Source organism: Rhinatrema bivittatum, chromosome 1 (genome assembly GCF_901001135.1).
Source record: "Rhinatrema bivittatum chromosome 1, aRhiBiv1.1, whole genome shotgun sequence".
NCBI lineage: Eukaryota > Metazoa > Chordata > Amphibia > Gymnophiona > Rhinatrematidae > Rhinatrema > Rhinatrema bivittatum.
In genome coordinates this window covers 653,897,721-653,915,992 of record NC_042615.1, presented here as the reverse complement: position 1 = coordinate 653,915,992, position 18,272 = coordinate 653,897,721, and the positions used below count along the sequence as shown (strand labels likewise).

At 42.9% G+C, this 18,272-nt stretch overlaps 1 protein-coding gene across 4 annotated transcripts in view; it reads left to right on the top strand.

Annotated features, from left to right (window-relative positions):
* SLF1 (SMC5-SMC6 complex localization factor 1) overlaps positions 1–18,272 on the top strand; it is a 358,950-nt gene that overhangs the window by 47,254 nt on the left and 293,424 nt on the right. For 3 of the 4 annotated variants that reach the window (XM_029573230.1, XM_029573211.1, XM_029573221.1), the window contains exon 3: positions 1,207–1,282. The exons of the other annotated variant lie outside the window; for it this stretch is intronic. In XM_029573230.1, the coding sequence (XP_029429090.1) occupies positions 1,207–1,282 (76 nt within the window). The remainder of the gene's footprint in view (positions 1–1,206; positions 1,283–18,272) is intronic. 4 annotated transcript variants of the gene reach the window in all.

The following is an 18,272-nucleotide window of genomic DNA, read 5'->3' as shown; positions in this document are numbered from 1 at the left end:
GCTGCTGGATGATGTAATCCACGGATCATGACTAATTCATCTTGCTTTCTATGGAAAACACAAACAAAAATAAGAAAACTTATTTTTGTAGTTCAGTTTTTGTTTGCACATTTTTATTTATACTTTACGATCGCTTTATTCTGTATTTGCTGAGGGTCTGTCTATATTTTGCATGTGTGATTGTGATGAGTTTTCTGCATAGTTTCTGTAGGTGCATGTAGTTTCTTTGTAGGGATCTATATCTTAACTTGTTCAGTTTTTCTAATATCAGGTGTGTTAGTATTTTAGGCTTGGTGTAATATTTGCAGTGTTGCCTTTTCATAGCTAGTGTTGTTACTGTTTTCATGCTGGCACTTAGCGCTGTTTTGGTATGGGAGGCTTACTTATTTGTAGTTCAGTTTACTCATGGCTTTCTGGGGGCCAAGCCCAACACACTTTATAAAAGGCCTTATACCATATGTCTTTTTCCAGGGTTTTCTGAATGGCACCTCAGCAGTGCATGTAAAAATATATATATATATTTTTTTTTTGATATTTTTATCTCAGAATATTATTCTTTGTATGTCCTTTCTCATGTCAAATCTGTTATTATAAATGCATAACTTTTAATTGTGTGGCGAGGGGGGGGGGCGGCACACAAGTCTGTAAGGTTCACCACACACAGACCCCCACCATTCACCCATCTACCAGTTCTCCAGGGGGCAAATGCTGAGGAAAGTGAGGCAAGTCTTGGGATTTCTGAGAGAATGGCAGGGTAGCCAGTTTCCTAGAAATATCACTGACACTCTGTTTGCCACTTCTCTGGGAACTCTGAACCCTCCCCCCCCCCCCCCCCCCCCTTCCGCAGAATTTTGAATCATTGAAAGGGCCAATCTACAGAGGAACTCCCTTCTTCGCCCTCTTGTTGATTTGACTTGTGCCATATCTTGGAGGGAGGGGGAGGAGGAGTGCCATCTCATCCTTTACCTCAGGCAGCAGATTGCCTTGAGCCACCCCTGCTTTAAAAGCCTTTAGACCTTTCTAGAAAACTCTAGAAGTATCTGCCTGTTCAGTGCAGAGCACAATTACTTGATCCACTTGATCACTGTTGAACTGCGATCTTCAGAGAACACTTGAATAGCTAAACAGCTTCACTTACCCTGTTAACTGTTTTAAGACAATTATTTTTATGATAAGTAGTATTTTCATTTGCTTTTCTTTCCTCAGAAATATGAGAATTGCACACATCTCATTGCAAAACAAGTCTGCAAAAGTGAAAAATATTTAGCAACTTGTGCAGCAGGTAAGTAAAAACAAAATTTTTAAAGCCGCTCTTAATTTTAATGTCTGTCATTGAAGCAATACAAAAAAAGAATATACATCATCAAAGCACTATAGGAATGGGACAGATTAATGTTGAACTTTTAGTACCACCTTGTAGTGGTTTATTGATGTAGTGTACAGTTTGATTTTATATTTTTTAGGATTTTTTTTTTATCTGAAACTTAGTGAAATCATAATTGACTATATTCTGCTACTGCCATCAGACTCCAAATATGCTGGCACTAATATTGTCTTGGCATTAGTTATTTTAAAATGCACTAAGGTGCGAGGTAAGCAAATGAGGATCTGACATAAATGTTTCATACATGCTGGAAAAAGTTTTATTGACCTATTGGGAGACATGAGATGAGCCAAAATGTTTTTTAATTGGAAGTACATCATGTTATTCTATTCTATGATATGTAACTCTCTTTTTTCGTAATGACTCAAAGTAGTTAACATCAAAGTACAATAAATACACTTATAGACACATGGTAGCATAAAAAAAAAAGGTTGAATTTTGAATTTGGAGTTTGACTTGTGCTGTTTCAACAACTTGGTGTCTACTTCTTGTATAAATATTCAAGTTTAACTTTCCTTGGAAGTGAATATTCATAGAAATTTCTACAAAGTGCTCTAATGATTAAAAATAGGGATCCCATTAGAACCTGAGATAATCTACATGTCCCTTCACTCAGAATTTGTAATGTGATGTGTTGTAAGCTACTCTCGGTTCTTTTTTGGAGAAGGATAGGGATAGTCAATTTGAAATGTAATGTAAAATACTTCAAATAAAATTCTTTCATCTCATAAGGGCAGCCTCAGTTTCTTTGTTGACAAGCTGGGCTAAATGAACCATGACACATGGGTTATATCATCCAACTGTGCCGAATGGACCCTTAATGCTCATAGAGCTTTTGCTCTGCTAAGCATGTGCAGGATTTCTCGTGTGTGCCATGCCTGGTGAGCACCTTGGTCTTTTTTTGTCCAAGCTTCTGCATTATATGTACCTTCTCTCTCTAATCTACTTGATACTTTATAATTTATTTTCTTCTTAAACTCACTTTGAGTTGCCTTGCTGCCTTGGCTTCCTTGGCTGCCTCTCAACAGCCCTTTTTAGTGCTACAGAAAATATTTTAAGATTTAAAAAAAAATTATGGAATGCCTGGCTCCAAGAAGCCACGTAAGTGGCTTAAGGGATTGCAAGTGAGGCGACAAAATGTCCAAAACCGACAGCAGCAATATTTGTTATGAATGTCTGGGGCCAGTCCACAATACTACAAACTGCTATGACTGCAGCCAGATGTCACCAAGGTCCCACAAAACAGGGCCTAGGAGATGAAAAAATATCGAGCTCTGTAGGCCTCTGCAGAATACTAGCAAGGGAATTCTCAATGATGATTTTATTATTTTTTATTCATATTAATATCTGTTCCACCCAATTACCAGAATCTCTGTTCTGGGCGGATTACAATATAATGACAACAAATAAAAGAATTAAAAGAATGAAATAAACATATATGAACAATATACAAACACAAAATCACACATAACATACATAATAAACAGAAACAAAAATATATTGATCAGTTACATAGGCTGCCCACAATCATCAATTATGATCAGCTTCCTTATAAAGACATAAAAGCTTCTTTAAATAGGTAGCCCTTCAGTTGTTTATGGAACGATTTGTAATCTGACATGTAGTAATCCAGGTGGTAAATCATTCCAAAGAAATGGGGCCATACAAGAGAAACAGCATTTCCTGATTTATACTTTTGGCAAACTTAACCATAACTCACAGTAGGGCAAGACCAATGTCTAGTCTGGGTTTACAGCCTTGAGTCTTTACACACAAATCCTCTTGTAGTAGTACACAGCATTATTTAAGACATGACTTCTGCTTGCAGACAAGGCACAATACTGGTAGCACAGCAAAACATTAAAACACAAGGCAAGAGCTCACAAGTCTCCTGGATCTAACACTTTATTTTGGCCTCCAGACTGTCTTAATGCTGGGAACATCCCTCCAGGTATCCTAGCACTTCTTTTGAAACTCCTGAAGACCAATCCAGATCCTCAGCAGTGAGGCTACATAGGAGGCTAACTTTAGTCTAAGGTTGGCTTTCTCTGAGTCATTTTGTGGCTCTGTGCACAAAGCACTCACCTTCGAATGAACAGACCAGGGTTCAAGACTGGGAAATAACTTTTTTCCCTGACAAAAGAATTTTGCAGATCAGTGAAAATTTGGAGTCATTCTTTCACTTGAACCGGGGCCTCCTCAGGCTCCCTCCATGCCGAGCTGAATAGGAGCTCCTTGAGCAAGGGTCCCCCTTCTGAGGTACTGGTTTCCAGATCTTCCGCTCCGTTGGAGTCTAGCACGGAGCTGAAGTGCTGCTTACAATGGTCCATAAGCCATTCACAGGACCCGTGGGAATCATCAATATATAAGAAAAAAATATCATGTGTCAGAAACACCGGAGTTGAGGTCAGGATCACTCCTCCTTTTGACAGCCAGCCCTCAACGCTATCGACGTACCACCCCTCTGGCCCCATGTCTCTATCAACACATTGAGCCTCAGTTCAGCTGACACAACTGTTTGCCCCATCAATGCATTTAAAATTAGACCCATACCCCAGCACTGGTCCTCGCCCTGTCAATGTATTTGAGGCAGGATCAGTCATTGAGAGGTCCTGAGGCTGATTCATTGCACTTACTGTTTATCTCTCCATATCTACATCCTTATCTCTATCCCATCTCCTTTAGCAAGGACTTTGTTTGGAAACTCCAGATCCGAAATGCTCTATGGTGCTTCTGGTCTCCATACATCCACCAATTCATTTGATCCAGGAGGGAGTTCCCTACTGAAGCCTACTAGGAACTATACTATACTCTTTCTGAAAAGAGGATGTCTCTTCCCCCAACTCCTGGTGAGAGACACAGCAGTGTATAGATCAGATAATGGAATCGGTAAAGATTCTCTTTGCCTCACTAGCAGCTAGTGACAAGGAGAGCATCCTTCAGTTATTCTGGGCAAGAGAGGTTGATTTGTTCCCTCAGTGGGAGTCCCTCTCATGTTCATGCCTTGGGTGCTCCAACCAGAAGTCAAGTGGAAAAATAGCCTAGTGGTTAGAGTAGCGGGTTGCGTACCAGGGTTCAAATACCACTTCTACTCCTTTTGACCCTGAGCAAGTCACTTTACCATCCACTGCTTCAGGTTCAAACATACAGCTTCATTCACTAAGCCACAATACAGAAAAGATGATAATGCGCGAAAAATAATTCGAGCCACTGTGGAGCTGATCCATGAACATCACTGCTTGTGAATCATCAAACTCCTGAGAGAGGACCTCTTCATTTGGTAGAAGTTTTTAGAGGACTTTAATAGTGTTTCAGCATGTTTTCCTTGGCCAATCAGTAATAATGACCTGCAGCTGCACTCTGACACATCAGGGGGCATTAGCTTCAGCATTTAATTTAGGGGGGCATGGTGCACGGCCCACTGGCTAACCGAGTGGGTACACAGTGGGTTAACCAGGAATATTGCCTTCCTCAAGCTCTTTCCCCATCGTGGTCACTGTTCATATATGGGGTGAGGCATTGAAATGCCATCAAGTATTCTTGTAGTACGACAATGCCTCTGCAGTATACTCAACTAAACAAGCAGACATCTAAGTGCCTCCTGGTGTCAGAGCTTCTAAGGGAACTTGTTTTATGTTGCCTGCTTAGAAATATTTTGGTGTGAGCTAAATATGTTCCTGGGGCTCCCAATGAGATAGTGGACTCTCTTTCTCGTTGCAAGTGAGCCCTATTCTGGAGGCAGATGCCACAGGCGGAGACTGTTGGACAGAAAGTCCTGGAATAGTTATGGTCCTTCAGAAATGCTATGGTGATCACTTACTCCCTCCATGTGGAATGCCTACACCTGAAACTATGACAAGGTGATGGCATTCTTGTATGATCATGGCTGGACTGGGGAGAGGGTTTGGAAGATCTACTGATCTTCTACATTGTACAGGCAGAACAACAAGGTCTATCAAGGAGCATGGTTCGCTTGCACCTCACAGCCCTAACATTCTTTATGAAACTCAAGCATGGTAGGACAGAAACGCAATACTTTGCAGTAAAATGAATAATACAGACCTGGGCCAGGGAGGTGTGGAATTTAAGTAAAAAAAAAATGTTCTGGGTTCTTAAAGGTCTCTATATTTGATGGATTGACTATATAGAGAAGCATAGTGGATTTATAAGAAAAAGAAACATTTAATATTTTGGAGAGCTTAGCAAGCATGTTATTGTTCTGAGTTGCTGTTATCTCAATTAATGAATGTACTGTTAGAATTTTGAACATCTTGTAGTCAAAATATGGAGTGGGCTACGTGCTAACTTGCAGGATGGATTATACAATGTTGCATCTTTGCAACTGACATCTAGCATGATAAAATTGATGACACCTAGTATATATGAAAAATGGGCATTGTTTAAATATTTGGACTTAGTTAAATGATGGGTAGCAGACCCTAAATTAGGTCTGGGATAGGACAAATTATATCAATAAGAACACTGATGAGATGTAAGAATGTTTGTCATCAGGGAATAAAGCATTAATTGGTTACATGCCCCTTTAATGAAAGATATTAGGGATGAGCCCTGGGGGGCGGGTGGCAGGGGAAGTGAGCGGATGAATAGAGCAACTGTGCCATAGCCATGTAGGATTTTATCTCTAATAAATATAATGAAAAATGAAGTGTTGCATATCATTTTTTTTTCTCTTCCAAGTAAAAGCCAAATTAACAGTTACTCGATGGAGATGTTTAACAACCAGGTCCTCCCACAGCTGAGATTAGGCTGGGAGTTTATTTTTGTTTGGATCGTAAATCTTTTTTATACGACAGAGGAGCTACCATGCCATGACACACGGGGGCTGCTGATGCATGAGCTGCTGCTTCAAATTTGTTGCGCTGTACCAGGCATAGCCACTGACTGGTTTGAGACCATGCTGTTTCGGGCTGCTTTTATGCTAGCATTTTTTTGATGCATTGCAAGTTGGCTTATTCACAGCATTATCTTGGAAGGGTGTGGAGTTTAGGGGGCTTCTCGCATTGGATGTCAACATCAGTGGGGACAAGATGATTCTGCGGTTAAGGCATTTGAAAACTGACCAAGAAGCGCAAGGGCAAACCATTACATTGACAACAGTACTGGGTCTAGTAACATGTCCAATTAAGGCTGTGACGAATTATCTACATACGCTCCACAGTAGACGGCCATACAAGGGAAATTTTCACTTGGACTTTGGACTGTCGGGAAAAGGATGAGCAGTTAAATGGCTGGGGAGAAGGAGCATGCTCTGGAATCAACTATGTACCCTTCTTCGATCAGGTGAAGTGGGATTGAGGGCACCAGACCTGATCATCAAACATCTGGGCAAGAACGATTTGGGGAATGGGACAGGCCTGATCTTATTGAACAACATCAGAGATGACCTAAGTCTGTTAGCAGTGGAGTGGCCGGGCACCAAAATTTTCTGGTCAGAAATCGTCCCAACGATGGATACTAGGCAGCTGTTGGTGGGGGTGGCACTGCACCAAGTTGAATCAAGTGGCCAAGACACTGCAACAGTTTGGTGGCATATACTTGTGGCATGAATAAGTAGATGTAAACTGTTCTGAAGTGTATGCAAAGGACAGAGTACATCTTTTAGATATGAGCCAGCGACCTGTTTTTACAGGCCATACAGAAGACAATCCGCAACATGGATGCATGAGTCATAGCCTGTCTGGGGGGACTCCTTATGCGCCTAACAGACTGTTCCACCCTGGCCTTGCTCGTGAGGAGATCCCTATGAAAGGGGTGACCGAGAACAGGAGGGATGTCATAGAGACAGCAAGAGATAATGGGGGTAGGGAGGTGCCATTTATGGAAGAAGGTGGCTAGGACCGGACCACACCTGTGCAGCAGACAGCAAGAGAGGGAGATGTCAGGCCCAGGGATTTGGCCTTGACATATTCACAGACTGGAATGTGACAGAGGGGCTTTTGGTAGGCCTGCTGTGTGGCGGCATACTCTGGGCTCTTCTGGGACGTTCTCCCCATCCATACCTATTGGGGCTCGTGGGAGCGAGACCCCGAAACATACCACTTGGACGGATGTGCAAGTACACAACTAGTAGCATAGCCCCTGCAGGGAAACATAGGTAGGCGTGCAGGACTCCCCACCCCAATTAGATAACCATGTTAGGGCATCTAATAAATGGTTGCGGCCATTTGCATCCAATTCAGCATGCAGTATGCTATTTTCATTTTGTGGTGCTATGGTTACTATTTGCATTCTATGTTATGGTTATGATCTGGGGTATGGAAAGGAAAAGGAGGTTTGGGAGCCCTGGGTGTCCAGGCTCCCGTTGTTGTTGTTGTTTTACGATATCAATAAATTTTCAATTGAAAAAAAGAAAAAAATGTAGTTCTTAATCGTCTTAATCCAAACCCCATTTGAGCCCCTTGACTGCTCCATTGAAATATCTAACATGGAAGTTTGTCGTCTTAGTAGCACTTTCACAAGATGAGTAAGCAAATTACAAGTACTAGTTCACTACCCCCTTTACATGCAATTTTTCCATAATAGGGTGGTACGCAGAAATCATTCAAAATTCCTACCAAAAGTGGTATCTGCGCTTCATCTAAACAAGTCCATAGTAATTCCTACATTCTTTCCAAAACCTCATGCTTACAATGGACTGTAAAAGAGCTTTGACATACAGCAAACAATGTATGAAACCCTTCAGGAAATCATTCCAACTTTTCTTCTCATATGATCCAAACAGACTTTGATCCAGCATGACAAAAATAATTCTTGCTAATTGGATTACAAACTTTATTCAGCATTGCTATACAGCAGCTGGTACAAGCAACAGCTTCATCCATTGCACACTTAGAGAGGATCCAAGTGAAGACATTTGTAAAGCAGCTACCTTATAATCAGTGCACACTTTCGCCTCATATTACTGTTTTCATTCCATGGCTTACGCAGACAGTGCAGTAGCAAAAGCTCTGTTATACTATTTCATACAAAAATAGCCTGTTATCCATGATAGAGTCCAGGTTGCTTGGTACAAACACTCCACTGCAATACTCAGCTTGGGATTTCCAACAGATAATGGCTAATTTACCCCTGCTTATCAACAGAAAAAAGCAAGTTTGTTTACTGTAAGGGGTATTTTCAATAGATAGCAGGATGAATTAGCCATGAGATGACTGATCTCCTCCCTGACAGCATATTTTCCTTCTAGCTTGGTAATAGATTGAGGAGATTCTAGGGCAATGCCCATGCCGGTACTCCCACACATACTTAATAGAGTTCAAAGCTTTACTAGCTTGAAGAAGCTATTCTATTCGGTGCTACCAGATGATGTTGCCCACAGATCATGGCTAATTCATCCTGTTATCTATGGAAAACACCATTTACCGAAAGCAAACTTTATCACGCTTCTCTCTTCAGAGTAGATTTCATTTACTACTTCTCTTTGTCAATTTGTAATCCATTCCACCACCTTGGAACCCACTCCAAAACTTCTCATTTTATTCCTCAGCCTCCTTTGCAAGACCTTATAAAAAGCCTCATTGAAAGTAAACCACAAGTGCTCTTGTTTGATCCAGTTCTGTAGTCACCCATTCAAAAAAATCAATCAGATTTGTTTGCCAGGACCTTCTGCTAAAACCATTTTACCTTAGATCTGTGGCTTAGTTGATTGTAGATTATCCTTTTCCTTAGCAGCATCTCAATTAATTTTTCCACCACAGAGGTAAGGCTAACCGGCCTGTAGTTTCCAGTCTCGTCCCTGCTACCACTTTTATGAAGTGGGTCCACAACCGCACTTCTACAATTTTACAGCACTACTCTAGTCTCCAGGGATCTATAGAACAAGTCCTCAAGCAGATTCCCCAGAACTTCTCTGAGCTCCCTTATGCTGGTGTGTACCTCATCCAACCACATGACCTTGTTCACTTTCAGTTTTTGCTACTTCCACCCAAAAACTCCCTTCTCTAAATTGGGTATCTTCCCCCACTCACATCCATACTCTTGCCAACCAGCAATGGTACTTCTCCAACATTGTCTTTAGTGAACACCGAATGGAAGTATTTATTTAATATACCAATAAAGATTTACCCTCCCATATATATTTTGTGTATGCTGCTTGCATATGTAGGACTGACCCTCCTATAAATGTTTTGAGGTCCATATTCAGAAGCATTTAGACAGATAACTCAGAAGTTATCCAGCTAAATGAATATTTTAGCATTTTAGCTGGTTAAGTTAGCCAGCTAGAGTTTAGCCTGATAAGTTAGGGGCATAACTGGGAGGAGTGGAGCTAGCCAGCTAGGTTATTTGGCTAACTCCGATATTCAAAGTTAGCCGGATAACTTAGCTGTCCTGAAATTAGCTGGATAAGTTTAGCTAGCTAACTTTAAGATAGCTGGCTATATTCAGTAGTCTGGCTGCACTATTGACTATACTTCCAAAGTTAGCCGAAAAAGTTTATCCGGCTTATTTTACTATCCAGACAGTGACTGAATATGGATCTCCTATATGCTACTTGCATACACAGGACCTGTTGAGTCTATACAGTATAGATCAGAGGTTCTCATAGGAACTTAAGAAATTGCCATACTGGGTCAGACCAAGGGCCATGAAGCCCAGCATCCTGTTTCCAACAGTGGCCAATCCAGGCTACAAGTACCCGACAAATAGCCAAACACTAAGTAGATCCCATGCTACTTGATGCCAGTAATAGCAGCGGCTATTCCCTAAGTCAGCTTGATTAATAGCAGTTAATGGATTTCTCCTCCAAGAACTTATCCAAATCTTTTTAAAACCCAGCTATACTAACTGCACTAACCATATCCTCTGGCAGCAAATTCTCAGTCAAATACTTCAGTTCTCGGGACACACCTAGTCAGGTTTTCAGGCTATCCACAATAAATATGCATAAAATATATTTGTATTCCAATGGGGGCAGTGCATGCAAATCTATCTCATGCATATTCATTGTGTATATCTTGACAACCTGACTGGCTAGGTGTGTCCTGAGGACTGGGATGAGAACCACTGTTATAGACTAATATATAATACTAAAACACTACAAAACTGGGTGTTAGGTTGTGAATAGATGGAAATGTTGTCAGGCTGAGCAAGCAGGACCACTGCATGCCCAGCATGAGAGTAGGAAGTGGGAAAGGAAGTGCTATAATGTGCCTTCTGGTTTAAAGCTGATGGCCTCAGTCACACTCCCTATGCAATACTGCTCACAGGTCCTTACTGCTGTAGGACCTAACACAACAGGAAATGGTACTAGGGCAGTATTTCCCAATCAGTGTGCCATGATATTCTGGTGTACCAATAGACCTGTTCAGATGTTCCATGAGAAAATCACCACTATTTGATTCTCAGGTCCAGACCAGTGCCAGGGCTCTGATCTCAGCATCTTGCAATAGCTACATGCGTGCCTATAGTGGGGAATTAATGGGCAGCATAAAGGGCATGAACAGCTAGGCTTTGCTTTGTGCAGCACACACGGCCTGGAACAACACAGTGTGCAAATCCAAGGCTCTCGTGCTAAACATTCAAAAGGGAAACTGATAAAATGAGAAAAAGTGTTAGAAAAAAACTGAAAGGAGCAGCTACAAAAGTAAAAAATGTCCAAGAGGCGTGGTCATTGTTAAAAAAAAAAAAATACCATTCTAGAAGCACAGTCTAGATGTATTCCACACATTAAGAAAGGTGGAAAGAAGGCAAAACGATTACCGGCATGGTTAAAAGGGGAGGTGAAAGAAGCTATTTTAGCCAAAAGATCTTCATTCTAAAATTGGAAGAAGGATCCAACAGAAGAAAATAGGATAAAGCATAAACGTTGGCAAGCTAAATGTAAGACATTGATAAGACAGGCTAAGAGAGAATTTGAAAAGAAGTTGGCTGTAGAGGCAAAAACTCATAGTAAAATCTTTTTTACATATATCCGAAGCAGAAAGCCTGTGAGGGAGTCAGTTGGACCGTTAGATGATCGAGGGGTTAAAGGGGCACTTAGAGAAGATAAGGCCATCGCGGAAAGATTAAATGATTTCTTTGCTTCGGTGTTTACTGAAGAGGATGTTGGGGAGGTACCCGTAATGGAGAAGGTTTTCATGGGTAATGATTCAGATGGATTGAATCAAATCACGGTGAACCTAGAAGACGTGGTAGGCCTGATTGACAAACTTAAGAGTAGTAAATCACCTGGACCGGATGGTATACACCCCAGAGTTCTGAAGGAACTAAAAAATGAAATTTCAGACCTATTAGTAAAAATTTGTAACCTATCATTAAAATCATCCATTGTACCTAAAGACTGGAGGATAGCAAATGTAACCCCCATATTTAAAAAGGGCTCCAGGGGAGATCCGGGAAACTACAGACTGGTTAGCCTGACTTCAGTGCCAGGAAAAATAGTGGATAGTGTTCTAAACATTAAATCACAGAACATATAGAAAGACATGGTTTAATGGAACAAAGTCAGCATGGCTTTACCCTGGGCAAGTCTTGCCTCACAAATCTGCTTCACTTTTTTGAAGGAGTTAATAAACACGTGGATAAAGGTGAACCGGTAGATGTAGTATACTTGGATTTTCAGAAGGCGTTTGACAAAGTTCCTCATGAGAGGCTTCTAGGAAAAGTAAAAAGTCATGGGATAGGTGGCGATGTCCTTTCGTGGATTGCAAACTGGCTAAAAGACAGGAAACAGAGAGTAGGATTAAATGGACAATTTTCTCAGTGGAAGGGAGTGGACAGTGGAGTGCCTCAGGGATCTGTATTGGGACCCTTACTTTTCAATATATTTATAAATGATCTGGAAAGAAATACGAGTGAGATCATCAAATTTGCAGATGACACAAAACTGTTCAGAGTAGTTAAATCACAGGCAGATTGTGATAAATTGCAGGAAGACCTTGCGAGACTGGAAAATTGGGCATCCAAATGGCAGATGAAATTTAATGTGGATAAGTGCAAGGTGATGCATATAGGGAAAAATAACCCATGCTATAATTACACAATGTTGGGTTCCATATTAGGTGCTACAACCCAAGAAAGAGATCTAGGCGTCATAGTGGATAACACATTGAAATCGTTGGTTCAGTGTGCTGTGGCAGTCAAAAAAGCAAACAATGTTGGGAATTATTAGAAAAGGAATGGTGAATAAAATGGAAAATGTCATAATGCCTCTGTATCGCTCCATGGTGAGACCGCACCTTGGATACTGTGTACAGTTCTAGTCGCTGCATCTCAAAAAAGATATATTTGCGATGGAGAAGGTACAGAGAAGGGCTACCAAATTGATAAGGGGAATGGAACAGCTCCCCTATGAGGAAAGACTAAAGAGGTTAGGACTTTTCAGCTTGGAGAAGAGACTGCTGAGGGGGGATATGATAGAAATGTTTAAAATTATGTGAGTTCTAGAACTGGTAGATGTGAATCGGTTATTTACTCTTTCGGATAGCAAAAAGACTAGGGGGCACTCCATGAAGTTAGCATGGGGCACATTTAAAACTAATCGGAGAAAGTTCTTTTTTACTCAACGCACAATTAAACTCTGGAATTTGTTGCCAGAGGATGTGGTTAGTGCAGTTAGTATAGCGGTGTTTAAAAAAAGATTGGATAAGTTCTTGGAGGAGAAGTCCATTACCTGCTATTAAGTTCACTTAGAGAATAGCCACTGCCATTAGCAATGGTAACATGGAATGGACTTAGTTTTTGGGTACTTGCCAGGTTCTTATGGCCTGGATTGGCCACTGTTGGAAACAGGATGCTGAGCTTGATGGACCCTTGGTCTGACCCAGTATGGCATTTTCTTATGTTCTTATGTTCTTCCCCCTCCTAAGCCTCCTTTTTTGAGTCCTTCCATGCTTTTTCTTATCCAAAGCTGAATAAGATAGGGAGAAAATGCACTGAGCACTGGATGCAACTCAGTCTGACTTTTGAGAGCAGCAACAGTGGTGGAGTTCTGGCAGTCAAGGTAACTAATCAAGTTACATACCCACTCTGAACAGATATCTGCCTACTCCTGCACTTGTATATAGAGGGAGCTTGAATCCAAAAGTGGGATGGTCTGCTCATGGCAAGGAACTGAGAGAACGAGAGAGAGGGAGAAGCACATAGTGACATAGTTAATGACAACAGATAAAGACGTATATGGTCCATCCAGACATAGTAAAGAGCTGAGGGTAGGGAAGGAGGCCACAGACAGTGAGGAATGGAGTGAGCAGGAACAACTGCAGAATGAGAAGCTGGGGCAGAAGGTCAATGGAGCCAGATTAAAAGACAGCAGGGACTGGAGATAGTGAAGCAGAGCTTTGCAGAAGGAGATGCAGGAAGGGGCCACAAAGCAAGACACCTTTTTGTATGACTGCAGAGCCAAATTGTGACTAAAAGTCAAGGAAGCAGCATTGAAATAGGGCTTTCAGTGCTTCCCTAGCTCATCTTTTCACCATACAAGTCCTCTCCATATCCAAGCTGCCTACTCTGTGGAGGTTGGAGTGCCACACAACATTTTTGTTAATACGTGTTCCTTGGTTTTGAAAATTTGAAAAACACTGTACTAGAGAATATTATTGCTAAAATATTGTTCAGTTCTATAAATAAAGATGACTATATCTTACATTTTGCAGCTTGCGGACAAGGTTCTGTGAGCTGCGGCACTCACCTCAATACCACCAGACACCCTGGACCCTCCTCCACGGCAAATGCCACTAACATCTTTGTGCACAGCCCGACGCCATCGTACCTGCACCAGCTCCAAAAACCCTTACATAAAGAGGAACAGGACCCTAGGAGATGAACGCCCTCAACCGCAATGCCCACAGGCACCAAATTCTAATATTCTTCTAGCAGTGGTACCACATAAGTGGTGATGGAGTCATCTACCTAGTCTGCCTCCCCCACTACCAGACATCGCCCAGCAAGCCATGACACAGATTTCTGCTGCCCTCACAGGTTTCTTCTCCACTCTCCAGACGGGCTACTCCTATCCACAACCAAGCCCACTCAGCTCGCGTCTCTCTCCAACACTGTCGTGCGGACACTCTCCCTGTCTCTCACCGAAGGGAGCATCACCGATACCAAGACAGCCACCAGGGGATGGTGATACCTCACCCTTCCCCCGGTTCTCGCCAAAGTTGTCCCCACAACTAGACTCTCCGCATTCCTCACCGGGATCATCCACGGGGTACCCTTCTGACCCTGCAGAAAAACCCTAGGAACCCTACTCCCCCCCAGAGGATCTGTCATATCCCAAGTTCATTGAAAAATTTGGGCTCCACCCTGCACATTGAGATCCACAAGCTCCCAGATCCAAAAGCAGAAACTTTGGGCATTCTAAAGATTTTTGAACTTCTGCCGGAACCAACAGCTGTCCCATCTCACCAGGTGCTGGATACGGTCCTGGAAAAATCTTGGGAAACACCATTCGCCATGGCGCTTGTTTCCCAGAAGACAGATTTAAAGTTCCGCATAAAACATTTGCCACTCTACACCCCAGCACAACTACCACATGCATCTATAGTGGTCGAATCGGCCATGAAATGTGCAAAAAAGACAAGATTACATTCCAACACACCACCAGGGAAAGACCATCGCTACCTAGATGAGTTTGCAAGGTGATCTTTCCAATCTGCCATGTTAGGTGCTCGGATCCACCAGCACCAATTTTATATTTTTCAATACTTGTATGAATGCCTACAATTGATAAAAGGGCTTATTACAGATTCTGGTCCTTCAGTTCCCCCACCGTAACCCATCCAGGACATGGAGGAAGGTATATGCCATGTCCTGTACACAATATATGAAGCGTTCGAGATGTTGCCTAGAGCATCGGCATACGCGATTGCTGCACGATGCTTGGCATGGCTATGAGCCACTCCGATTCACGAAGATGTTCATGAGAAGCTAGCCAACCTCCCCTGCAGAGGAGACAATTTGTTTGGTAACAGGTTACAGGAAATGGTTTCCCAATTAAAAGAATGAAGCGTGGCAGTTGAATCCCTAACCAACCTGACGGACCAGACCTCATTCACCCGACGGTACTTCTTTCCATTCCGTAGACAACCGTATTAGAGACAGCCTTACCGGGCCTACCCTCCTTACTGTCCACCCACCTTTCCGCTACAATGATAGCAGTCGCAACCGCAAAAATGATGGGGCAAACCTAGATCCCAGCAACAGCAGGAGCAGCAATGCCCTGCCACCCGAAGGCCCCACCGACATTTTGAGCTTAATGGGATCACCACCCCCTACTGCAGTGTGAGTTAGGATATCATCTTTCTACAACACCTGGTCAAAAATCACCACCGATTGTTGGGTTTTGGAGATCGTCCAGCACTGTTATCCACTACATTTCAAATCTAGACCCCCCCCCTACCCAGATATACAACCATCGGGGGAGTGTAAAACAACCCTCTACAGTTAGTGGAAGAAATCACTGCTCTTCAGCTTCTGAACGCAATCCAACTTCTGCCCAAATCTCTCTGGAATATGGGTTTCTACTCCCCCTATTTCCTAATTCCCAAGAAATCTGGGGGACTTCGTCCGATCTTGGATCTAAGAGAGTTAAACAAGTTTCTGGTCCGAGAAAAGTTTAAGATGATTTCCCTCAAGACCATTCTTCCTCTTCTTCAACCCAATGATTGGATGTGCTTCCTGGACCTGAAGGATGTCTATGGGCACATCCCAATGCACCTTTCCTCATAGCGATACCTGTGCTTCCAATTCAGTGGCCAGCACTACTAATGCAAGGTTCTCCCTTTTGGCCTGTCACCCGCTCCCTGGGTTTTAACAAAGTGCATGGCAGTGGTGGTGGCCCACCTCAGGAAACAAGGAATCCAGTTGTTTCCTTACCTCGATGACTGGCTTCTAGTAGCCTCTGTCCCGAGGACTCTACAGTGCCACCTCCTTCAAACCATCACCTGTCTTCAGGAACTAAGGCTGATCATCAACAAGGAAAAGAGCATTCTCAGTTATTGGTCCAATCCTGTGGAACTCTATACCTGACTCTATCCGGATGACACCCAACCGCAACGAATTTAAAAAGATGCTAAAAACCTTTTTATTTAACGATGCTTACAAATACAATATCTGAATCTAACTCAATGATATCTGCCTACCTAATGAATTTTATTTTGTTTTTAATACGTATGTAAATTTTCTTTTGTCATTATTATGTATGTAAATTTGTAAACCACCTAGACGGACACGCAAGTGCCCATATGTGTGGTATAAAAAAACTTTTAAATAAATAAATAAATAAACTACGAGAAATCCAGCTTTCAATCCTCACAAAACCTACAGGTCATTGGTGTGCAACTCAGCACATCCTAGGTCAGGGCCTTCCTCCCCTGGATCAGAGACTGGAGCTTTGCTGGCTGGCAAAAGAACTTTGCTCCACCGCGAAACCGATCGCCCGTCAAATACTCACCATCTTGGGTCATATGGCTGTGGCCATTCACACAGTCCCCCCACATCCGACTGCACATGTGTTGGCTTCAGTGGGGCCTGAAAAGACAGTGGTCACAATTCCGTCACTCGCTATCCCAAATAGTCTCACTGACTCATGAAATGATCAAGGACTTAAACTGGTGGCTAAAAACCCATACACTCACGGGCTCGTTGTTCCACCCGCTATCCCACAACACAGTTCTCATGACAGATGCATCCCACAAGGGATGGGGTGCCCATCTGGACCACCTGCAAGCACAAGGTCAATGGTCCCCTTGAGAGCAATCCTACCAATTCAACCTCCTGGAGTTGAGGGCCATCAGGAATGCCCTTCGGACTTTTGTCACTCATTTACAAGAGAAAAAGGTCATCATATATACAGACAACCAAGTAGCCTACATCAACAAACAAGGAGGGTCCAGTTCATGGAGCATCTGCAGAGAAGCGATCCTCATCTTAGAATGGACAGCCCGCCATTGAATCCTTCTACAAGCAACATACCTACCGGGAATCGACAACAATCTAGCGGATAAATTGAGCCGACTATTCCACCCTCATGAGTGGTCACTACATCAACAGGTGGCCAACCACATCTTTGGCCAGTGGGGGTTTCCGACCATAGACCTCTTTGCCACGGAGCAGAACAGGAAGGTGCCACGTTTCTGCTCGGTGTTCCCCAGACCACTCTGCACAGCGCAAGATGCCTTTCTGCTTCCTTGGTTGGAGGGACTGCTGTATTCCTTTCCTCTGATTCTGCTCCTTAGTTGCACGATTCAGAGGTGCATACAGGACGTAGTGAAACTAATCCTAATTACTCCAGCGTGGCCTAGGCAAACCTAGTATGCTTATGTGCTCCATTTGTCGATCAAACCACCCATTTCACTGGAATACAGGAGCGACCTACTATCCCAAGAAGAGGGCTCCCTCCTGCACCCGATGCGGAACTCGCGACATCTAACGGCATGGAAATTGAATGGGCATTACTAAGGGAAAAAGGAATTTCCCAAGAGGCTCAAGACATCCTTATTGCCACCAGAAAACCCTCTACCAGACTAAATTACCAGTTGAAATGGAAGCGATACTTGGCCTGGTGTACACAACACCACTTGGACCCATTCGGCTGCTCACCAGAAACCCTCCTGGTATACCTACACACACTGTATAGGGCGGGGCTGGCGACAACTTCGCTTAAAAACCACCTCAGTGCCATTGCAGCCTACCACAAACAACACCAAGATCACCCAATCTCCAATCACCCACTGGTTACACGATTCATTAGGGGCCTCTGTCATCTTAGGCCCCCGACATCTAAGCCACCAGTGGCCTGGGATCTCATTCTTGTACTGGAGCAGTTAATGCTGCCACCATTTGAACCTAGGGAATCCTCGCATATTAAATACCTCACGTGGAAGGTTGCTCTTCTATTGCCATTACGTCTGCAAGACGAGTGAGC